General features: G+C 40.0%; 1 protein-coding gene across 2 annotated transcripts in view; it reads right to left on the bottom strand.

Moving 5' to 3' along the window:
- The window catches only part of LOC149153498 (uncharacterized), a 425,412-nt gene that overhangs the window by 114,871 nt on the left and 284,827 nt on the right, over window positions 1-25,714 (bottom strand). For both annotated transcript variants that reach the window (XM_089441366.1, XM_089441367.1), the window contains one exon: window positions 8,814-8,905. In XM_089441366.1, the coding sequence (XP_089297492.1) occupies window positions 8,814-8,905 (92 nt within the window). The remainder of the gene's footprint in view (window positions 1-8,813; window positions 8,906-25,714) is intronic.

The following is a 25,714-nucleotide window of genomic DNA, read 5'->3' as shown; positions in this document are numbered from 1 at the left end:
CTCTCTACACAAGCTCACTATCGAAATTCTCCCGGCTGTTAGCGCTCGAATTTGCCTCAGGCTGAGGAAGGCAAAATCCAAGGGAACATCAAACCACTTAGCCTCGTAGCTAGCCCTACGAGGACAGGAGAGGGCTCTCTCCGGGTCTATCTCGACAAGAGGTCTTCAAAGCGCTGAGATGACCGATATGAATACTGATTTTAGGCTAGTAAATTGATTAAAAAAAAGGGTTTTTAATAAAAGGATGGGGTTTTTCTGGGCTGCATGGGGCAAAGAAACAGCTTGAACAGAGAAATGTAATCAAAAACACAGATTGTCTCCTGAGGCAAGGTAGGCAAGAAAGTTTAACATCAAATTGAGATTAAATGGAATGGCAAGACTGTTGAGCAGCTGACAAGGGCATAGAGGATGAATCCTTGTCAAACAGAAGAAAACATTAAATATGAACAAACTTAAAGGCAGAGCATACAAAATATGAATTCTACCTTAACACTTCATTTGTTCAACGGGAAACGATCATGAAATGACATGAACACATAACAGGCTATACATGAAACAAAGGAGGACACAAATGTTAAATCTCATACCACAGGAATCTCAGAAGCCAGAGCTGTGTATTTTCATTAAAATCCCTGTCAAAAACTGTACAATGAAAGCTCTGTTCTCTCTCCTCCACCAGCGCTCAGAACTCTCTCTCCCTCCAACAAATGATTTTTCAATACATTAAATAAACTATCTGTGGGATAACAGATCCACTACAACTAAGGGATTGTTCTGAAGACAACACAACGCTTCCCTTGAAACTGTTGATGACCAAAAAGTGAAATCTGTAGGTGTAACTCCTTTAAATCGCAACAGAAAATAAAAATAGGCCTCAAGTCCTATTTTTCTGCTTATGATCGATGTCTTCTTTCAAATTTAGGCGTGGTTTCCTATTTTACATTTGCCATTTGAATGAAAATTTAATTTTTAAATGCAAATGCTTTTATAGTCCATCTTTCGTGTCATTGGATACTATGTAACCTGTTCAATAAACCATACTCCCGAATTCCTTGTAACTCAGCAATTTCTACACAACTGGCAATCTCCTTACTATGCGCATCTGCTTGCACGTTACTCAAAGATATGCATGGGTCGCAGTCCTCTTCTGATTTGCACAGGGAGAGCGCTATCTGGCACGCAATGAAACATTGTCTCTGAAAAGGATATGTCTTCATCAATTGAACCATTAGTTCCTGCAGTTTGTCTTTATATGATGCGCATTCAAGATCAGATTGAAACAATGTCAAATCGGACCTACTAATTTGATGAACATTGCCAGGCGTTGACACGTACATAAGTGATGCTCCTTGGCAGGTCCACATAGCAGTAAAGGTGTTAAGCGGATGGAATTCCCATATATTCAGCGAACTGCTATCATTTGGAAATTTGATCAAGTGAATACACTTTTTTCTTTTCTAAATTTAGGATTTCTTTTTAGGATTTTTAAACAAGGAGAAACCAAGCTGATTATGTGCTTGACACTGAACAAAAAATTGCTTTCTGACGTACTATGGTTTAACTAATTGCTGAGAAACTTTGTAGAATACAGATCCTCCACTTCTCTGATAATCTTTCCATTGTTCGGTTTCATCACAAGAATTCCATCCATGTTCTGCTGCATCATATTCTTATCCATTCTTGGTTAATAAGCATCAAATTGTCGACCATTGCATTGGTAGTGCGAGTCAGCCATGAAATCATCTCTCGCAATCACTGGATCCCTGGGTGCTAAATTATATTCATCTAATTCACTTCCATATTCATTTATGTAACGTTGCTTCGGATATATCTCATCTCTTAATGGTTTGCTGCCGTCAGCTGAAAGAAATAGCCGAGAAAGATGGTTCACCTGCTCTGCATTCAGTTGGAGCTTGAATTTGTTTCTTTCAACATAATTATCTTTAATGGCTGTCATGAATATGTCCTCAGGCAGCGGCTCACGATTGCTATGATAACGAAAGCGAACCTGAGCAGGAAATGGCTTCTTGGATCGTCTGAAAGCATTGGGTACTAGCTCATTCACACCCAAGGATGAAGCTTCATAAATGCCATGCATTAATCTTGTGTCAATGCCAAACAAGAATAGCTTCATTAGAGGATAAACCTTTCGTACAAGGTCCCTCCTGTAAATCGCTGATGTTGCTTCTGCAATAAAACTTCACCAACACCTTGCATTGTAGATTTTCAAGATCCTCTGGAGTAGCACTTAAAATCCATTTTAATGAGCTAACTTTAAATGAGCGCCTCTTCTTGTCAAGAGAAAAATAATTCCTTGAAACAAATATGACATTGTTCTCAGCATCTTTCGCAACAACATACCATGGTCCTCCGGGAAGTCGAAGACCTTGACGTTGCCCAATTGTATAAAACCAAAATCCTCTGTGCTTCCCAAGAAAATCCCTTGTCTCTGCTTCTAACAGTATACCTTCCATCTCACCAATATGTCTTGCCACAGATTCACTGAACTTCACCTTGCCCAGAAAACACAGTCCTTGCGAATCTCTCCGATCTTTATTTGGAAGACCCATTTCAGCAGCGAGATTGCGCACTTCTTCCTTTGACATACAGCCAAGAGGAAATAGAAGCTTTCTCAGTTGTTCCTGTGAAAGGTGAGAAAGAAAGTATGTTCAATCTTTCACCTCATCCGCAGATAAATGTAGAACAAAAGATTTAGTCTCGCTCTCTACACTCATATGTTTAACATGAGCATAATGCCCAGAGGCCACATAGTCAAAATCCATGTTGTTGATGAAATCTAAGAAGGCACCAAATTTGATTCTTGTGTTGCAAAGAACATCAGGATTAGGAGTCCGGTCACTTTTATACTCAGAAATGATGTGAGACACCACATTCTTCCAGTACTCATCAGTTAAATGCACAACTTGCAAATCCACAGTTGAGCTCCATGGAAAATTGAGCTATCTGTTTGCTGAAACTGGTGAAAATAATGCGGTGACATAGTTGCCTTTGAAGCTGAAACAGGGTTGTCATTTGAAGAATTGGAAACTTTGAAACATTTTGACACATCTGATGATTTCTTTGGCTGTTTCTACAGGGACTGGAGCTGATGAATCCTGGCAAGGTGACCAGGGCCTGCTTTGACATTCTTCATGAGGGCAGACTTTTAAAAATATACTTATTGCAAACCACTAATTTGACAATTTCTTCTCCAAAACAGAGTTTTGGAGAAGAATTCTCCTTTTGATCTTTGAAACCCCTGAAATAATAACTTACTGAACCTTCCGCTGACTTGCACATGTTATTGAAACATTAGCTCTGCAAACATCTAAGTTGTGGTTGGTGAAGGCTGGTTGACATTAGCCAGCATATTGAAAAGAGACTTTGACAGCCACCTGTCTGGCTGTCTGGATTGGACTCTGACAGAGGACTTGAGAAGACGAAGTCTAACACCGACAACTGCTCTACTTCAGAAAATCGAGCTTCTAAAGTCACTGTGTGTCTTCCAAGTGACCCTCAAGCCTCCTTAAATAATCTCCTCGTTGATATTCAACAGTCCAGATTAGAAACTAACCAATGCCTAAGATCATTTCTGCTTGATCCTCGTCTTCTTGTAGAAGTTACACCCACAGTTAGATTAATACAAATTAATTATTTTATTTTCCAAAATGCTTTCCAGGTTCTTTGGAATATATGTGCCTAAGCCTCTCTACAAAATTTGAGACTTAGAGCACATCCGATGCTACCAAAACTCAACACTAACTCTTAGCGAGGAATGTGCTCTAGCAATGCCTTCAATTTGAACCATCACACTGACTTCATAACATCATCCTCTGCGCTGCTGATGTCTGACATGTTGTCCATCAACTGCTACACAAATGTTGCATCTGTACTGTTGTTGACCCTGCCATTGTCAACACTGCATCCGTACTGCAACTCCCTCTGAAATTTTGCATCTGTGCTACTGCTGGAACTGCCACTACCAACTGCCACTGCACTGCAAATTGTTGTTGCAACTCAATTAGCAACGGCAAAAAACATCCCAAATTACTAAACTAATTGTGTTCAATATGATACCATGTGAATATTAGAGCCTGATTGTTGTTAGTCTATGTGTTGACCCTCTGAATCTACTGCGTTGTCGCTAACTATTGGTTTGTACCATCTGCATTGTTGCCAACTCTGCTTTGTGTTGCTCAGTCTCTAGCGCTCCTAGACACTACAACTGTCTCTCCAACACTCCTCGGCACCATCTGACACTAGTCCATCCTGCTACTTCTGATTTGGGCTCCCGTAGCAAGGAATTGATCCAAGAGGTGGGCTTCTCAAGGATCCTGCCCATCTAGAGCTCTTTCGAACTACAGCTCCAAATCAACCCACCTCCCTCCTGGAGGTATCTCAGTTGTCATGGCGAACTCCTCCTCCTCGATCTTCACAGGCGCAACTTTCAGATCATGCTTCTCATCTTTTTCCTTCTTCCTGAGAGGACACTATGTAGCGTAGTGACCCCTGAAGCACTTTATCTTTGAAACGTCCTCCTTCCACCTCCACTGCCCCTGTTGCCCCTTAGATGCAAGGGTTGCATTCTCCTCCTCCCCCTTGGGCTTCGACCCACTACTACTACTTCCGTCAAGATTACACTCGATTAGATCTCTCCTCAGCTCCTCTTGCTTGAGAGTTTCCCACATATCATCCCAATTCAGCAAAGTCGCCCTGCCCAGGATACTCTAGACAAAAACTTGCCACTCATCTGAGACAGAATTGACGGCCAATCTAACCAACTCAAAATCTTGACGTGTAGACCCCACAGCGGACAACTCATCTCGGGTCTACTGAAGCTTCATGAGGAATGGATCCACACGCTCCCCCTTCTGCATCTGAGAAAATCTTATTTTCTACTCAAGGTACGTCTTACATTGCTCGGAAGATCCCTGATACAGCATAGACAATGCATCCCACATCTCCTTAGCAGTCCCTCTGCTAGCGATGTGACATACTACATGATCCTTCACTCCATCAAGGATCATACACTTTGCCTTCGTTATTTCTGCCTTGTATTTCTTCAACGGACCTGCATCTGCAGGCACAACCACCACGTTGTTGACATATCTCTTGAAAGCATGCTCATCTAGAAGGACTGACATTCTAGCCTTCCATACGACACAGTTGGATGCTCCGTCCAACCTACCCTGATCTCTCAAGCCATTGGTCACCATTTCTACCACAAGACCTATCGAATGACCTCCTCTCTCCTCTGCGCAACACTAGATTGCCCTACGCACTCCCTGCTGGAGCTTGTAGATCTGCCCCTTTTCGCTGCTTCTCAACAAGTGAGAATTCGGACTCCTTGGTTGGAAGTCCTCTGACGAAGAAATTCCCTCAACCGTGCTTCTTCCGTCTCTTCTAACGTCTTTCTACCCAACAGAACGGCTTGCAGAAAACACTGTGTCGCACCAGCTTCTCCTCACGTTGCAGCGTCAGCACTGCTCCCTCTGCCACGGCAAGATCTCGATCCGGTAGCCCTTCTCTCTGTCGATTCACTCAAAGAGAGCCTGCCTCGAAATCCGGTGCTCCGGCTAGGACTGCACAAACCCTCTAGGGTTTTGAACTACTGCCTCCTGCAACCTTTTCGATCTCCCTCTTTTGTTCATTGTTAGGTTTTCTGGCACTGTTCTTCTTGCTTCACCTGCACTGCTCTGATACCATGTGAAAATTCGAGAACCCCACCCAAATCTACTACTGCATCAACTGATTAAACTTCTCCTATTTGTTAATTACTGAAACAAATTATTTATTGCTTCCTACAGCAAATATCGAAGCTAACACAACTGTAGCCTTCACTTAATTAATTAATTTGCCCAAAACAAAAACAGAACAATAGAAAAAAATACACACAAGTGACAGTATTTTTGGGACAAATGTCCCCGGAAAAACCCAATGCAGGAAAAACAGTGCAGTGGATCTGAGGGTTTTTATTATTGTGCATAAGTATTCTGAATACAATTCTGGATGCCCTCCCAACAATCTAGTTACAGATAAAATCACTTAGCAAGAAAGATTGGTGAAACTACCTCACTCAACACTGCTGATCCCGGCTGATCTGGCAGCTGAACTACGAGTTCCCCAGATAATTTTGCGTTGCCCCTGCGTGGGCCCTGTGTTAGTCTCTAAGTCACAGCGTCAACCCAACTGAGAATCAATCTACCTTCAAAAGCTTTTTCCAGCCTTCCCAGCTCATAAACGTTAGCTCATTCAGCAAATTCGAACCTCTGCTCTGGAAGTCGTTGCATTGCTCTACGTGGGGCCTGCGTGAGCCCTTCCTGGCTCTATGTCACCCTCTCTGCCCTCTGCGTTGCCTCCTCTATGTGTCTCTCTACCTCTCTGCTGAGTATTCTTGGCTTCAGAGAAGATCCTCCAACCAAACTTTTTCTACCCCTCTGCACAAGCTCACTATCGAAATTCTCCTGGCAACTACTTTGCTTCAAAATATTGAAGTTCTGAACTCACTGTGTGTCTTCCAAGTGACCCTCAAGCCTCCTTAAATAATCTCCTCGTTGATATTCAATGGCCCAGATTAAAAGTTAGTCAATGGCTAAGATCATTTATGCTTGATCCTCGTCTTCTTCTAGAAGTTACACCCACAGTTAGATTAATACCCATTAATTATTTTATTTTCCTAAGTTTAGATTTAGGGTCCCATTAAAAATAATTAATCATGTTAATACAACTGTTTCTGGGTGTAATTTCCCAAAACACTTTTTGGGTTCTTTGGAATACATGTGCCTAAGCCTCTCTGCAAAATTTGAGACTTACAGCACATCCGATGCTACCAGAAATCAATTGGAACCGTGCATCTAATTTTTGGATCCACAGTTTTGCCAAAGGATCGGTGGCGGATTTGTAGGCCAGGAGAGACATTTTCCCAGACAACAGCAGACCAGACAACTTGAGAAGAAGTTGGTTCGAGCTGAGTGCAGAAGTGACTGCGTTAAGGTGACGGAGTAGCTGTGTAGAACCAATTTGCACAGCTCAACTTGAGTTGAGGTCAAAGCTCCAATTTTCCTGTGGAGTGAGGAAATTCCTCACTAAATTTTTCTTGCCAGTTTTTCTTTGTAGGATTGCCTGTTTCGGTATCTAGTTGTACTCATATTATTTCACTGTTGCATAATAATAAAACCCTCATTTGTTGCACCAATTTTCCCAAGTTAGGCTTTTCCAGGGACATTGGTTCAAAAATAACTGTCATTTTATGTGTGTGTGCTAGTATTTCTTCCAGCATTTATTTCTTCTGCAGTTTATTTGTGTAGGTTGCAAATTGCAATGTGATTGATTTAGTATTTCCTGTAGCAAACAGTAAATAAATTGTTAATAATTAATTTAACAATTAGGAGAATTATTTCCAGTTGTTGCAATAGGATTGTGAGTTTCGGAATTTTGACACTTTTGCAATGATTAAAATTGTCGAATTTATCTAGAAATGACATTACCTTCTGATATGTAAATTTGTTTTCCTTGAATCCTATAACAGAACTCTAACTATGAAAGCCAATAGAGTTTATAAGTGGATGCCCTAGTCATCTCACCCTTTAAACAAAGAGGTTCTCATTGAATTTTCCCTAGAACACTTCATTTTCCCATTTAGAACAAGGAACTAGTCAAAATGGTGTTGATCAAACCCTATTCTTTAATAAAATCTCCTCCTCCTCTCTTGATTTCTAGATATCTAGGGTTAGGGTTTATATAAAATATTTCTAAAAATGTATTCTTCTTTGATGTGCCATTTCTCTGTAAATAGGAATTGCACTGACTAATTGCCTGAAAGCAAAATCTGGCATTATTTGCATGTTAAACCCTATTTCTAGGGCTGATATCATCATTCTATTGTTGTTTTATGCAATTTCAGCAATAAAAAAATCATTCTAACCCCTAGATCCTTCAAATTTAATTGAATGTCTTAATCATTTGTTGATCTATCCATAAGACTTTTTCTTCCAGCTGTTATATGACATCGCTTGCCCAATCATTGAGAATCTGCAAAACCCTAACTTATAACAGCCTTAATTGGTCTAAGAATAGAGTGCTTGAACTTTAGTAAAGACTATATTGGCCATCTAGGCTCTACTGGTACTACATCCCAACTAATAGGCCTCATCCTTCACCTTGAGCCATTCTCATTGAATATCTTTTAGCCAATCCTTTTAGGGAAGCCTCCCTTGTAGTTGAATACCACTAAACAGCTGAGGAAAGGCTGTTGAGGTGACAGTGGTAGCTAATCTCTTATTGTCGTGACGTCTGGAACTACCTAGTGAGGCTTTTCTCTATGCCTACTAGATTTTGTGGCCACAAGCACATTTGACCGGTGCCTTGTATCATGGAGAGGTTTTTGTGCCAAGTACTACTTGAAATATTTTAAGCCTGACTGATGGGTTTGTTGCCAAAAGTTGCTTTATAACATATGCCCCCTGAAAACTGTGCATTTTATAAATATGAAATTCTTTCATACGCACTTGTCCAACAATTTTGAATTGGTCATTTTGCTGAAACATCAAACTGATACATTTGGCATTCAACCCCAACACGTCTATATGGTAGTTGTCCATACATTGAAATCATCTAAGCAATAGAATGGAATGCCCACTGATACCAAAAAGATGGATCAAAATTAATTTATTGTATTCTACTTGATTGCAAAAAAAAAAAAAAATTGATAAATATGACAACGAACACCAATTTGCATGCAGTTAGTGTACACATCAAAGATTTTCAGCTTTAAAGTTAGAAGAAAAGGAAAACTACATGCAATAGAAACTTACCATCCATTGCTAAGATGAAATGCCAACTGATGTTGACAAGATGGATCAATATTAATGGACTGTATACCACTTGATCCAATTTCTGTTTGAGCCTGCTCATGAAAACAATCTATCAGTCCAGATTTACACAAAAAATCATCTAGAAGCATATGTTCAATCAACATAATGGTTGCAGAAACACTTCAAAATAATATCAAGGATCCTGGATCCTATTCACACTCTCAGCAAAAGTCAAGGAGTTCTTCCTAAAATTCTGACCACACTCTAGTTGACTTGTGGAAACAACCCAGTTATGCTTCTTGTTAATTTGGCAGCTCAGTGACAAATTCCAAGCATTGCATTAAATTTCTCTTTCCAACAGGACCAAAATTGACTTTGAAGCACTCAATTTGGATAAGGGAAAGTGGATTTTTGAAGTCAAGCCCACGAGTACAAAATTGTCAAGGTTGGCCTTGGGTCAAATGGCACCTTTCAAGGACAAGATGGCACCCCTCAAGTTGCATATAAATACAAGTGACCTCATGCCTCATTTGGACATCATCAAAACAACCATTTCTTCTATATCCTTCATTAATTGGTTCATAGTACGTACAGGTCTGGAGCAGCCTATTCATCTTCAAGTTCACACTTGCGACAATTTGGAGACATCTTTGACTTCTCTCTTTGGCATCGTTGACTTTTGATGATTGGGCATTTGGTTTGGCTTGGTTTTCTTGGGTTTTGGATCTGATTAAGGAGGCTGAATTCAGTGAGGAAGGAAGGACGAAATTCTGAAGCAGCTAGACCACCTTTATCCAGCGTTGACTTTTCTGAAGATGAAGTTTGACCAGTGTTGACCAAGGTTCTAAAGGAGACTTTTGACTTCGATTTTCTTGGACAAGGTTTGTCCCATCAGGCCACATTTTTGGGCTCTAAGACCGAGGCATTTTGAGAAGTTTGACTGCTGTTGACCACAGGTTTGACCACAGAACAGAGCTGTACTTTTTCTCTCTCCATTGACCAAGTTTGACCAAATTTTTTAGAGCTGTTTTGTCTGATCCTTGACCAGCAAAAGAGGCCACATTGACTGGGCTTTGACGGAATTAAATTGAAGCAGATTTGACTGCTGTTGACTTGACTGTTAGGGCAGTCAACTGCAGTTTCCTTTTTGCAGATTCAACAGTTCACCAGATTTAACTCTTCCTCATCATTTTGACATTGGTATATTGATTTGACATAGGATTGATTGGATATTGGATACTGGTTTTGGATATTGGCTAGTCAAAGTTTGACTTTGACTCTTGTATGATGTACTCTCTCTGCTGAACATTTGAAGACAATCTAATAGAAGAAGATTTGCGAAGGGTTTTCCCCCCAGTTGGTATTTTCGCTGGTCATTGACCAAATATTGTGTCTCTTGTCTCTTGGTTATCTTTCATTGTGCATTTGTATAATTGTTCTATCTATATTGCTCTACTGTCATTGGCTAACTAAAGAAGTAAAATTCTTAAATTGGATGCTATTGGATATTGTTGAAGTAATAGTTGCAACATCAAACAATTGATGATATATTAACACTTCTGCCAGTGTATATTGGTCTTATAACTATTTCTTCTATTGCCAATGATATAGGGAAAATTCAAAATACTAAAAGTTTGGGCAGCAAGAGATGAAGGCAAGAGAGCATGGACTTATAAAGGCAAAGCTGTGATAGCGCGATTTGGACCTCCTTCCAAAACAAAGCAGCAAGATGGTAATAAAGAAGAGGCAACAAACTCTTCAACAGGAAATCAGAAAGCAAGGTTAGTGTGGGAAAGCAAGGACAAAGACTCAAATGTGAGTTTTGCATGTCAAGATAAATAGCAATCAAGTCATACCCAGGTTTCCTTAAGATTAGTTTGTTGGAACAGCAGAGGTTACCCATGGGGACGAGGACTTGGGTTGGGGCCTATTGCGGAAGATAGAGACATAATTTGCCTCATAGAAACACATGAGCATGAACAGTGCAAGACACCTCTGTTTGAAGGATATTGGAAGACGGCAGTGTGGCACAAGGCAACAGTGAATGGAAAAGGGCACAGGGGTATCATGGTTTTAGTAAGAGAAAAAGAAGGTCGTCTCATTCAGTTAGAAAAAGAAGACTCAAAAAAGCAATTCATTTGGTTTAAAATATCAGAAAATGGAAACCACATCAGAATTGCAGTGTGCTATTTTGCGCCGCAGGTTTCAAAAATCTACAAAGGTAGAGGGCTTGAGCACAAAGATCCATTTGCAGCCTTAAAAGCGGATATTGCAACATATTCGCAGCTAGGAGAAGTCCTTCTAGTGGGTGATTTCAATGCTAGGACTGCAAGTGAGCAAGCTAGCATTCTTTGTTGTAAAAATGATTTTGACCCTATTTGGCTTACAGAAGAAAGTAATCATCAATGGGAAAGAATTTCAGAGGACAAGGGTTGCAATCTCTTGGGTGAACAATTGCTTACTCTATGTGGGGTCTTTGATTTAGTCATTTGTAATGGCTTGACTAGATGGGCAAAGTCTGGTAATTTCACTTCCAATACTTGCAATGAAGCAAGCGTGGTAGATTATGTAATTTGCTCGCATGGTTTTTGTGAGAAAATGGAGGAAGTTTTGATTGTGTTAGCACTCGAATTTGCCTCAGGCTGAAGAAGGCGAAACTCAAGGTAACATCAAACCACTTAGCCTCGTAGCTAGCCCTACGAGGACAGGAGAGGGCTCTCTCCGGTCTATCTCAGCAAAAAGTTTTCTAAAAGGGGCTGAGATGACTTTAAAAGAACTGATTTTAGGCTAGTAAATTGATAAAAAAAGGGGTTTTTAATAAAATGATGAGGTTTTTCTGGGCTGCATGGGGCAAAGAAACAGCTTGAACAGAGAAATGTAATCAAAAACACAGATTATCCCCTGAGGCAAGGTAGGCAAGAAAGTTTAACATCAAATTGAGATTAAAGGAAATGGCAAGACTGCTGAGGAGCTGACAAGGGCATAGAGGATGAATCCTTGTCAAACAGAAGAAAACATTAAACATGAACAAACTTAAAGGCAGAGCATATAAATTGTGAATTCTACCTTAACACTTCATTTGTTCATTTGGAAATGATCATGAAAAGAAATGAATACATAACAGGCTACATATGGAACAGAAGGAAAACTTATGCTAAATTTCATACCACAGGAATCTCAGGGGTCAGAGCTGCATTTTTTAATTAAAATCTCTGTCAAAAACTGTACAATGGAAGCTCTCTGTTCTCCACCAGCTCTCAGAACTCTCTCTTACTCTCACCTTTTTCCGTGAGATCACCACCTGGCAATAACTGAAGATCATGTTCCAATGCACTGACATGGATTGCTTTTTCATAACGTAATGGATCATAAGGAGACCCAAACAAGATATTGTCACAAACTGTTGCATTGAAGATCCATGAGACTTGTGGAAGATAGGCAACACTTCCCCTGACAACTACCTCCGTGTCTGCAACTGTAGATATCTCTCCAAGTATTGCTGAGATCAAAGAAGTTTTACCCTGGCCCGTATTACCAACAACAATAACAAGACTCCCAACCGGGATATCGAGATGAATGTTGGATAGTGTAGTTTTTTCTGCCTTTGTGTCCCAAGAAAAAGCTCCATTTTTAATCGATATAGCAGGTAGGCCTGACTGAATGGGTGGGTTTGGTTGCAATATTCTTTCTTCTGCCAAAAACAGATCCTCTAGTCTTTTCAAAGATACATTAGCATTAACAACCTTAATTATCAAGACTGGGAACATATAGAGTGGACCTCTCAATACTGCAAAGAAGGAAATAGATGAAAAGGCTTTTGCGGGTGTCAATTCACCACCAAGCAAAGTATACAGCCAAAAAGAAAGCACAATAACAATGATTTGAATACTACTCAGAATGAAGTTGTTGCACGATCCCAATAGTTGAGCCTTCCTCAACCAGCTGAGCTCATCATTCCTAATAGTCTGGACCTTTGACCGAAAACTATTTTCCCATGCATAGCATTTGACCGTGTCCATTGCAGCCAGAATTTCATTCATGAGACCAATCCTCTTGTCTGTATGCTGCAATGCTTCCTTCGATATTTTCTTTGTCCTACTAATAATAAATATCTGTAATGGGAACAGAAGCACAAAGACTGATGCACCAAACAGTGATGCCACGCCAAGTTGTTTATATAGAAAAACAATAGCAACAACAATAAGTAGAGGTGCTGACCAGAGGCCATGCGCCTGTTGGCAAATTTCCTTCAATGGAAGAGCAGAGTAGGTGACTGCCAACTGCTTTGACAGGTTTTTCCTTTAGCAGTTGACGAGAGATAAATTTTGATGAATTTGACTTTGATGGAAGACTGACAAGCTGATTGCTGATGATGTTTTGTTTTCTTCTGTTTGTGTTTTTTGCAGAGATAGGAGCTGGGGAAGCTACTGCCTTTTGAAGAGCTAGAGAATTTGATACATATTCTAAAAAAACACATTTAATGATTTCTTCTTCAAAACAGGGTTTTGAAGAAGAATCAATCTCACATTGACATACAAGACGGAGTCTAACATCGGCTCCACTTGGGATGGCAGCTGCCGCTTCGTGGAGGTGCCAAGAACCGCAGAACTTTGGGAGAGCAGACAGTGCCTCCGTCCATTGGGCAATGGAGTCCATTATTTCAACAAATCAACACAACTGAAGACTCAACTTATTAACTGGAAACTGACTGAATTGACTAATTCGGCAAACTTCAAACTAAACTGTAATGAAACTGGAACAAGATGCTGCCTTTTGGCTGCTTATTTATTTACAACATCTACCCTAATCTGCTGTACAAACAATAGATCAGGTAATACTAAAATGCCAGATTAACCATTCAAGTAAACCTGAGAATGATGCCACTCGAGAATGCTTCCACCAGGACACAGATGTGATTGCTGGCAGCCCTTCATGCACATAATGAGCCTGGTCACGTACAAGACAGCCTGATCTATCAATCAAACTGAAAAACATGTCCATGTATGTTGCCATTGGATCGCGGAAGCCGGACTCTGTTGGCTGCCCCAACTCTGCAATACATACTTCCAGCTGCGCATTGTCAATGTAAACATCTGTAGGCGAGTCTATGAGTTCTTGTTGCGAAGGAGGAAGGATTTCCAAGAACTTTTTAGGGTCTTGGAAATCATATGACTGGATCTGCTCATCTAAACATTGAATCTCCTTTTCGATTCTTTCAACAATTAACTCACAAAATCTAGTTTTGAACCAAGGGAACTTTGAAGATTTCAACCATTGAAGCAAGGCACTGAAAACATCTTCATCAAATTCAGTATCTGCTAACTCATTTCTTATTTCTTCTACAGCTTCACACAGGGTAAGGTTTGCCACATACCCTACCATTGCATGAGTGAATCAACAAGCACTGGAATGTCTGGATCGAATTGGAGTCGCCAGGTGAATGGTTCAGCCTGCATATGTGTCTGACTGCTGTCCACCATCAGCATCAGATCTGCAATTTGATTTCATGTACTGGGACAAGACAATCAACAAGTCGAATGTTCTCCCCAGTATGGTCGCCAATATGTTAGCGCTCGAATTTGCCTCAGGCTGAAGAAGGCGAAACTCAAGGTAACATCAAACCACTTAGCCTCGTAGCTAGCCCTACGAGGACAGGAGAGGGCTCTCTCCGATCTATCTCAGCAAAAAGTTTTCTAAAAGGGGCTGAGATGACTTTAAAAGAACTGATTTTAGGCTAGTAAATTGATAAAAAAAGGGGTTTTTAATAAAATGATGAAGTTTTTATGGGTTGCATGGGGCAAAGAAACAGCTTGAACAGAGAAATGTAATCAAAAACACAGATTATCCCCTGAGGCAAGGTAGGCAAGAAAGTTTAACATCAAATTGAGATTAAAGGAAATGGCAAGACTGCTAAGGAGCTAACAAGGGCATAGAGGATGAATCCTTGTCAAACAGAAGAAAACATTAAACATGAACAAAATTAAAGGTAGAGCATATAAATTATGAATTCTACCTTAACACTTCATTTGTTCATTTGGAAATGATCATGAAATGAAATGAATACATAACAGGCTACATATGAAACAGAAGGAAAACTTATGCTAAATTTCATACCACAGGAATCTTAGGGGTCAGAGCTGCATTTTTTAATTAAAATCTCTGTCAAAAACTGTACAATGGAAGCTCTCTGTTCTCCACCAGCTCTCAGAACTCTCTCTTACTCTCACCTTTTTCCGTGAGATCACCACCTGGCAATAACTGAAGATCATGTTCCAATGCACTGACATGGATTGCTTTTTCATAACGTAATGGATCATAAGGAGACCCAAACAAGATATTGTCACGAACTGTTGCATTGAAGATCCATGAGACTTGTGGAAGATAGGCAACACTTCCCCTGACAACTACCTCCGTGTCTGCAACTGCAGATATCTCTCCAAGTATTGCTGAGATCAAAGAAGTTTTACCCTGGCCCGTATTACCAACAACAGCAACAAGACTCCCAACCGGGATATCGAGATGAATGTTGGATAGTGTAGTTTTTTCTGCCTTTGTGTCCCAAGAAAAAGCTCCATTTTTAATCGATATAGCAGGTAGGCCTGACTGAATGGGTGGGTTTGGTTGCAATATTCTTTCTTCTGCCAAAAACAGATCCTCTAGTCTTTTCAAAGATACATTAGCATTAACAACCTTAATTATCAAGACTGGGAACATATAGAGTGGACCTCTCAATACTACAAAGAAGGAAATAGATGAAAAGGCTTTTGCGGGTGTCAATTCACCACCAAGCAAAGTATACAGCCAAAAAGAAAGCACAATAACAATGATTTGAATACTACTCAGAATGAAGTTGTTGCACGATCCCAATAGTTGAGCCTTCCTCAACCAGCTGAGCTCATCATTCCTAATAGTCTGCACCTTTGACCGAAAACTATTTTCCCATGCATAGCATTTGACCGTGTCCATTGCAGCCAGAATTTCATTCATGAGACCAATCCTCTTGTTTGTATGCTGCAATGCTTCCTTCGATATTTTCTTTGTCCTACTAATAACAAATATCTGTAATGGGAACAGAAGCACAAAGACTGATGCACCAAACAGTGATGCCACGCCAAGTTGTTTATATAGAAAAACAATAGCAACAACAATAAGTAGAGGTGCTAACCAGAGGCCATGCGCCTGTTGGCAAATTTCCTTCAATGGAAGAGCAGAGATAGGAGCTGGGGAAGCTACTGCCTTTTGAAGAGCTAGAGAATTTGATACATATTCTAAAAAAACACATTTAATGATTTCTTCTTCAAAACAGGGTTTTGAAGAAGAATCAATCTCACATTGACATACAAGACGGAGTCTAACAGATTGAAGATCAGCTATGGGACTTGAAATCAGATCACAAGCCAATTTATTTATGTTTCTCTTGGATTGGAAGGAAACAATTAAAGGCAAAAATTCAACATGTCCAACAAAATCTCCCACAGGGCAAAATTATTTTGACCCTAGAAAATTGTAATACCTTCAAAATCACGCTAGAGACACTCTTCGAGAAGCAGAAAATTACAATTCACAACCTTCATAGTCATGAATTAACACATTTAATTCAATGTGCACTTGCAAAGTGCAAAAGAGAAAAAATTAAGAAGTTTAAAACAAATTGCTTTCCGGTTAATGCTTGGTTTGACTAGGAATGCAAAAAGGCAAGGAGAATGTGGAAAGAGTCAAACAATGATAACGTAAAGCTCAAAGCTTACAAGCAGTTATTAAGCAAGAAAAAGGCCAATTTCATGGTTTCAAGTGTTGGCATTATGGTTCAAGTGTTGTCCTTGATGGCAACTCACTCAGTGGATGGTACAGGTGCTCAAAGGTTAGTACAGGTGATGGCAACTTAATCAGAAGACAGATCTCAGTACAGCATGGCAAGAAAGCTCATACACGCTGTTTCGTTAAGCCCAAGTCGCGTGTACACGCAATTTCGATTCAGAAAAAGCGCGTGTATGTGGAAAGGTTCCTTTGGTTCATGGTGGTTAGACCTTGGAAGTTGTGCCTATGATTTCGGACCATTATGTCTCGACGGGCGTGTCGATCCCTAGTTTTAAAGTTGATGGTATTGTGTTACTATGGTTTTGGCTCTTGGTATTGAGAAAGGCCTAAGGCTATATAAGGAGAAGAAGATCATTAGGCAAAGATCATCTTTCGACAAGGCATGAATATCTAAGAGAGAAAGAGATCTGATATGCAGGTTCTGAGTTGGTTGATCTGAGCTAAGGAGAGATCTCATCGGTTGATGGAGAACTAGATCTAAGGAGAGATCGGGATCAAATGGTTTGAAATGCACTATCATGTTATGGTTGATTATGCGTATTTCTAGATCTGCATATTGTCGCAATGTTACGTTCTGAGTCTAACTAATATCTGGTACAGCTGCAAGTTGAGAAAGTTTATTTTTAGATCTGTACGCAGGTTGGCTTCGGTAAAAACGCGTGTATACGCGGTTTCTGCTCATTAAAGTAGCGTATATCTTTTGAAGCTTGATTTGGGTTTACAGTGGGATCTGACTGTTATTACAGAGTTCTGTAGTCTGCTCTGTGTTCTGGTAACTGGTGATTGACAGGGTTCAGTGGTTCAGTGATTCAAAGTTGGTTGTTTTATGCTTCAATGATCTGTTGTGAAAATTGAATGAATTGTGGTCTTCAGATTGTAATGTTGTGCTTCAGGAATATCCAAGTCTGAAAATGTATGAAAAGTGATACCTGGAAGAAGGAAGATTGTAGGACAGCACCTACGTACTAGTATCTTGGCTAGTACAAAAGCAAAAGGGGGTTGGAGCTCCCTTCCAAGGAAGTTTGGAGAACGAGAGAAGGTTGAAGCCTTCTGCAGGTTGTAGCCTGCGTACTGGTATAAGGCTGCACCAGTACAAAAGATTGTAAACTGAAGTTTCATATTAAGAAAGATAGAGACAACTTGCAGCAGGTGGTTTTCACCCACATTGGGTTTCCACCTTATATCTTGGTGTTCATGTGTGTGGCTTTTTATCTGTTCTGTTATACTGCACATGTTTACTGTTAATATGATGAATAATGTCCTGATGCACTTAATTGAAGAATAAGCCAACTAAATTGTGAGTTTTCTGCTTATACGCTGTTTTACTTCGTCACAGTAGCGTGTACACGCTGGTTCACTTAACTGAAGTAGCGTATATGTTTTGGGCATTTGAAAAGTTTGATTAATCTGATAATACTGATTCACCCCCCCTCTCAGTATTATTTCCAACAATTGGTATCGAGCAGGTCCTTCAGAGAAGCTTGATCGCTTGAAGGAAGATCATTCATCATGAGCAACTACGAGAAAGAAGCATCAATCAGGCCACCGGTTTTTGATGGAACAAATTTCAATTATTGGAAGGTAAGAGTTACTGCATATCTTCAATCTCTTGGTACAGAAGTTTGGGACATTGTAGAAAAAGGCTATGCTTTTCCTTCAGCTACTCCTACAGATCCAGATGGAAAAAAGGCATATGAAACAAATGCAAAAGCAGTCGCTACCCTATTAGGAAGTATATCTCAAACAGAATTCATGAAGGTCATGCACTTCAAATCAGCAAAAGAAATATGGGACAAAATGATCACTAGCTATGAAGGAGATGAACAGGTAAAGGAAGCTAAACTTCAAACACTCAGGATTCAATATGAGACTCTCAGGATGTATAATGATGAAAGTGTGGCTAATTATTTTCTCCGGTAGATGAGATTGTTAATTGTATGAAAAACTTGGGTGAAGAAATAAGAGAAACTATAGTAGTTCAAAAGGTTCTAAGATCTTTATCCCCCAAGTTTGAATCTAAAGTATCTGCAATAGAAGAAAAAGAAAATCTCCGTGTTCTCACTATGTCTCAGCTACATGGAATTCTAACCGCTTATGAAATGAGAAAGGGAGGTCCATCTGACAGAAGGGAAGCTGCTTTTAAGGCATCAGGAAAAGAAGATTACTATGAAGCAAGCCATGTTCCAGAAGAAGAGGAAGAAGAATCAAATTTTGTCAGAAATCTTCAAAGGGGTTCTGGAAGGTTCAGAGGTAAGCTACCTTTCAAATGTTTTGCTTGTGGGAAAGTAGGTCATTATGCTGCAAAATGTCCTTATAAGGATAAAGGAAAAGAACCTGCTAGATGGAACAAGAAACAAAGTGCAAATAGGAAAAGCTACTACACCCATGAAGATAGTGATGGCTTATCAAACAGTGATGAAGATGAACAAGGTAATAAATATAAGCTGTTAATGGCATTTGAAGATGATGATTATGAGGATGCTATAGATGTGGATAATCTCTATAATGAAATCACTAGACTCAAGAGAAGCATAGAAGAAAGGAATGTGATTATTGATACTTTGCAATTTCAAATTGATGAAAAGGAAAAACATCTTGAAAAACTAGAAGGTGAAATTGTTGGTCTCAGAAAAGAAATTGAGAAAACAAAAACTATTAATCTTAAATTTGTCAAAGGATCTGAAACCTTGGATGAGATTATTAGTGTGCAGCGGTCTCCTCTAAACAAAACAGGTTTGGGCTATAATGGAGAAACCTCTCAAGCATCCACCTCAAAAAGTTATCTTGATGCAGCAAGAGGAAATGAGCGGAAGAACAATGAAGATAATCAGGTAAAGCAGGGACGAGTTACAAACAGAAACTATCAGGGACAATCCTCCTTAAGGATGAACAAAAGCTACAACCAACCACAGGTAAAATCTTCTCAGTTTGGCTCAAGAATAGATGAAAATAGAAATTACAATCAGTTGGCTGGTAGATTCAATAACCGCAGAAGCTTCTTCAATGGACAATGCTTTTCTTGCCACAACTTTGGTCACAAAGCAGCTCAATGTGTTGCATATAAAACAATCATGACTAGGGAAGCTCAAAAACAAAGAAGTATGACAGGGATTACAAAAAGGACCTATAACAACTTTTCGGTGCTTGAAAATGAAGTTGAATGTTCTATTTGCAATAATTTTGGTCATAAAGACTCTGAATGCAGGAGCAGGTTTCAGGAGAAAAAGGAACAAGCCACAAGCACCAAAACATGGAGAATAAAGGAACCTCAAACAGAAAGATGTGGGATAGCATTTTATGCAGAAGGACAGGAAAATCTATGGTACATTGACAGTGGATGTTCGAAACATATGACAGGTGATAAAGAAAAACTTGAATCTTATTCTACTTTAGAAAAGGGAAAGAAAGTCTCTTTTGGAAATGATACTCCTGCTACTATAAAAGGAAAAGGTATTGCTCCTTTAAAAGAAAAGGTCAAGGCTGGAAATGTTTTGTATGTTGATGGATTGAAACATAATCTTCTAAGTGTCAGCCAGATGTGTGATCAAAAAACAGAGGTTATTTTCAGATCGAATGGATGTCTTGTTCGTGATCTTGATACAGGTAAAACAGTTCTCAAAGGCAAAAGAACTCCAAATAATCTGTACATATTTGAAGAAGAACAACAACAATGCTATCTTAGCAAGGATGAAGAGCACTGGTTATGGCATCGAAGGTTGGGACATCTAAGCTTCTCACAAATAAGGAAAGCATGCAAATATCAGGCAGTTCGCGATCTTCCAGATATCAAAATTCCAGACAACACCATATGCAAATCTTGTCAGTTTGGAAAGCAGACCAGAACTAACTTTCCAGAGAAGGAAGGGTCAGCTAGCTTGCCTCTTGAGCTAGTCCATACAGATGTATGTGGTCCATTTAGGAAAAGGTCACCTCGAGGAGAAGAATATCTGATATTATTCATTGATGATTTCTCAAGGTTTGTTTGGTTAGGGCTTATGAAGCACAAAGATGAAGCATTCGAAAAATTCAAATCCTTCAAAGCATTGGCCGAAAATGAATCAGGACACAAAATCAAGTGCCTCAGATCTGACAGAGGTGGGGAGTTCACATCAAATGAATTTTTTGATTTCTGCGATGAACATGGGATAAGAAGAGAATTCTCTACAGCTAGAACTCCTCAGCAAAATGGGGTTGTGGAAAGAATGAACAGAACTATCCAACAAATGGCTCGTGCTATGCTCGATGAATCAGGTACTCCTGCAACCTTCTGGGGAGAAGCCGCACATGCTGCTGTTATCATTCTTAACAAAACAAATGTCCGAGTAAACAGCACTCAAACACCTCATGAGCTTTGGAGTGGTAAAACTCCTTCCGTGAAGCATTTCAAAATCTTTGGGAGCAAATGTTATATTAAGAACACTGATGAGCAACTTGGCAAACTTGAACCTAGAGCAGATGAGGGCATTCTTCTTGGTTATTCTCCACATAGCAAAGCATACAAGTGCTACAATAAAAGACTTGGCAGAATTGTTGACAGTATTGATATAGTGGTTGATGAGAAGGGATATATTCCTAGGCAAGTTCATCATGAAGAAGATGAAGGTTACTCTCAAAGGCGAAATGATGAAGAAGAAGAACCTCAAGAAGAAGAAGAATCTCAAGAAGAACCAGAGGAGCAGACAAGAATAGAAGAGAAGACTCCATCCAGATATGTCCAAAAGAATCATCCAGAAACTCAGATTGTGGGGCAGAAAGAAGCAGGAGTACAAACAAGAAGGACACTTGCAGAAGCTTCAAGCTACTTGGCTCTACTCTCCTCCATTGAACCACAAAATGTGAAAGAAGCATGCAAAGATGAATGTTGGGTCAAAGCAATGGATGAAGAACTTGAGCAAATCGAAAGGAACAACACTTGGGAATTAGTTCCTAGACCAAAAGATAAGAATGTAATAGGAACAAAATGGGTCTTCAAGAATAAGTTAAATGAAAATGGAGAAGTAATTAGAAACAAGGCCAGACTTGTTTGTAAAGGGTATGCACAGCAAGAAGGAATAGATTTTGAAGAGACCTTTGCTCCTGTGGCAAGACTAGAGGCCATCCGAATGTTCCTTGCTCTCTCAAGCTTTCAAAACTTCAAGGTATTTCAAATGGACGTGAAATCAGCCTTCCTGAATGGAGACTTAGAAGAAGAAGTATATATTGAGCAGCCAGATGGGTTCATTCTTGGGAATGATCCAAACCTTGTATGCAGATTGAAAAAGGCTCTCTATGGGCTCAAACAAGCCCCAAGGGCTTGGTACTATCGGTTGGACAAATATCTTCACCAACAAGGCTTTTCAAAAGGATCAGCAGATAGCAATCTCTATATAAAAGTTGAAAATAACAAATTGCTAATTCTTGTTGTTTATGTAGATGATATTATTTTTGGCAGCAATGAAGAAACTATGAGTCAAAACTTTGCCTTGGTTATGCAGAAAGAATTCGAAATGTCACTTCTTGGAGAATTGACATATTTTCTTGGATTGCAAATCCAACAAAATGAAGGAGGTATCTTCTTGTCTCAAACCAAATACCTCAAGCAGATCTTGAAGAAGTATGGCATGGAAGAGTCAAAACCAGTATGTACACCCATGGTTACAGGATGCAGCCTCAGTGCAAATGATGAATCAGCAGCAGTTCACCAACCCACTTATAGATCCATGATTGGGAGTTTGCTTTATTTGGCAGGTACTCGACCAGATATTACTCATGCAGTAGGGATGGTTGGAAGATTTCAAGCCAACCCAAAGGAAACCCATCTTCAGGCAGTCAAAAGAATCTTCAAATATCTTCAAGGGACCCAAAACTATGGCTTATGGTATCCTAGAAATACAGATCTCACTCTTCATGCTTACACAGATGCAGATTGGGCTGGAAGTGTGGATGATAGGAAAAGCACAAGTGGAGGTGCTTTCTTCATGGGTTCCAGATTAGTGTCTTGGTTCAGCAAGAAGCAAAGTTCGATTGCCTTATCTACAGCTGAAGCAGAATATGTGGCTGCAGCATCTTGTTGCACACAACTTCTTTGGATGATGCAGACCTTGCAGGACTTTCAAATCACTTGCACTCCACCTGTCTCTATCTTATGTGATAATACAAGTGCAATCAGCATTTCAAAGAATCCAGTCATGCACTCAAAGACCAAGCACATACCAATCAAGTACCATTTTCTTCGGGAACAAGTGCTTGAGCAGAAGGTCAAATTGGAGTATGTTCCTTCTAAGGAGCAAGTTGCTGATATTCTCACAAAACCACTGCCCAGGGAAACTTTTGAATATCTCAGACAAAAGCTGGGAGTAGTTGATGCTTCATCCTGTTGTTGAAATTTGTTTGTTCTACAGAAAAGTTGGTATACGCAGGTTACGGAAGGGATATGAGCGTATACACGCGGATTTATGTTGAGTAAGTCGCGTGTATGCTGGACGCTTGTTGCAGAAAGAATATCCGCGTACATACGCTGCTTTATACAGGATAAAACGCGTATATGAAGTTCTGAACAGCAAAGGAAAACTCTGAAGTTCTGAACAGCAATAGGAATGTCAGAAGTATTCAGGCACAGTTTCAGGGAGTGCAACAGGCACAGGTTCAGGGGGAGCAGCTCAAAAGTCTCATAAAGCATTGTTGGCATTCAGATGTTTTGGTTGATTGGTTTAAGAAGGAGCTCAGAAAGAAATTCTCGTTGCTGATCTAACAAGATGTTTATCAGATGCTGCTGGTGTCTTTCCTAAGTCTTGGTCTAGATCTGTTGTCTCTATGTCATGTATCTCTCTTGTCTCTTTTATGGTGTCAAGGTCATGTAACGGCCTTTGTTGGTTTCCCCACTATGCCTGGGATGAATGATGAAATGTTCATGTATTATCATGGTTAGATGGATGAGTCAATATTGATGTATCCCCACTTGGTTGGGTGGATGAGTCATTTTTTTTTTTTTTTTTTTTTTTTTTTTATCCTCGCTTAGTTGAGAAATGGATGTATGTATGAGTCTTTGGTTATAGGAAGGTCTTCTATGATGTATGGAGTCATGTTCTTCTTGAAGAACATCTTTTGCAGATCTTGCCTACAGTCAAGGGGAGCATGAACAGCACTTGGTGAGCAGGATGGATAGATTGGTACTCTTTGGCATTCACAAAGGGGAGCACACTTGGAGATTTCAGCATGTACTCAGGGGAGTATGGACAGCAGTATGGACAGCAGAAGGATTACCAAGGAAGAGAATATCTTGGTCCTCCCTTTGCCCTTGATGTCAAAGGGGGAGAGTGACTTGGTGTGGTGGTTGCCATCAAGTCCAAAGGGGGAGATTGTTGGCATTATGGTTCAAGTGTTGTCCTTGATGGCAACTCACTCAGTGGATGGTACAGGTGCTCAAAGGTTAGTACAGGTGATGGCAACTTAATCAGAAGACAGATCTCAGTACAGCATGGCAAGAAAGCTCATACACGCTGTTTCGTTAAGCCCAAGTCGCGTGTACACGCAATTTCGATTCAGAAAAAGCGCGTGTATGTGGAAAGGTTCCTTTGGTTCATGGTGGTTAGACCTTGGAAGTTGTGCCTATGATTTCGGACCATTATGTCTCGACGGGCGTGTCGATCCCTAGTTTTAAAGTTGATGGTATTGTGTTACTATGGTTTTGGCTCTTGGTATTGAGAAAGGCCTAAGGCTATATAAGGAGAAGAAGATCATTAGGCAAAGATCATCTTTCGACAAGGCATGAATATCTAAGAGAGAAAGAGATCTGATATGCAGGTTCTGAGTTGGTTGATCTGAGCTAAGGAGAGATCTCATCGGTTGATGGAGAACTAGATCTAAGGAGAGATCGGGATCAAATGGTTTGAAATGCACTATCATGTTATGGTTGATTATGCGTATTTCTAGATCTGCATATTGTCGCAATGTTACGTTCTGAGTCTAACTAATATCTGGTACAGCTGCAAGTTGAGAAAGTTTATTTTTAGATCTGTACGCAGGTTGGCTTCGGTAAAAACGCGTGTATACGCGGTTTCTGCTCATTAAAGTAGCGTATATCTTTTGAAGCTTGATTTGGGTTTACAGTGGGATCTGACTGTTATTACAGAGTTCTGTAGTCTGCTCTGTGTTCTGGTAACTGGTGATTGACAGGGTTCAGTGGTTCAGTGATTCAAAGTTGGTTGTTTTATGCTTCAATGATCTGTTGTGAAAATTGAATGAATTGTGGTCTTCAGATTGTAATGTTGTGCTTCAGGAATATCCAAGTCTGAAAATGTATGAAAAGTGATACCTGGAAGAAGGAAGATTGTAGGACAGCACCTACGTACTAGTATCTTGGCTAGTACAAAAGCAAAAGGGGTTGGAGCTCCCTTCCAAGGAAGTTTGGAGAACGAGAGAAGGTTGAAGCCTTCTGCAGGTTGTAGCCTGCGTACTGGTATAAGGCTGCACCAGTACAAAAGATTGTAAACTGAAGTTTCATATTAAGAAAGATAGAGACAACTTGCAGCAGGTGGTTTTCACCCACATTGGGTTTCCACCTTATATCTTGGTGTTCATGTGTGTGGCTTTTTATCTGTTCTGTTATACTGCACATGTTTACTGTTAATATGATGAATAATGTCCTGATGCACTTAATTGAAGAATAAGCCAACTAAATTGTGAGTTTTCTGCTTATACGCTGTTTTACTTCGTCACAGTAGCGTGTACACGCTGGTTCACTTAACTGAAGTAGCGTATATGTTTTGGGCATTTGAAAAGTTTGATTAATCTGATAATACTGATTCACCCCCCCCTCTCAGTATTATTTCCAACATCAAGGAGAGAAGAACTAATCTTCCTTGGGAAAAATAATCCCAAATTATTTTGGAAGGAGCTCCAAGCGCAAAAGATAAAAATTGGAAATAATATTACAGCGTCTAAATGGTTTGACTATGCAAGACAACTCTATGAGCAGGGTCCCAAGGTTGACCCTCCCCCCTTGGTCAACACTAATACTGAACTCTTCACGGTACAAGAGGTAGAGATGGGTATCAAGAATTTGGGTGATGGAAAAGCAAAAGACTTAGCTAAACTCCAAGCAA

Source organism: Pinus tabuliformis, chromosome 9 (genome assembly GCF_031772625.1).
Source record: "Pinus tabuliformis cultivar Carrire ecotype Pingquan chromosome 9, CPIR1, whole genome shotgun sequence".
NCBI classification, from domain to species: Eukaryota; Viridiplantae; Streptophyta; class Pinopsida; order Pinales; family Pinaceae; genus Pinus; species Pinus tabuliformis.
This window is presented reverse-complemented; position numbering and strand designations above follow the sequence as displayed.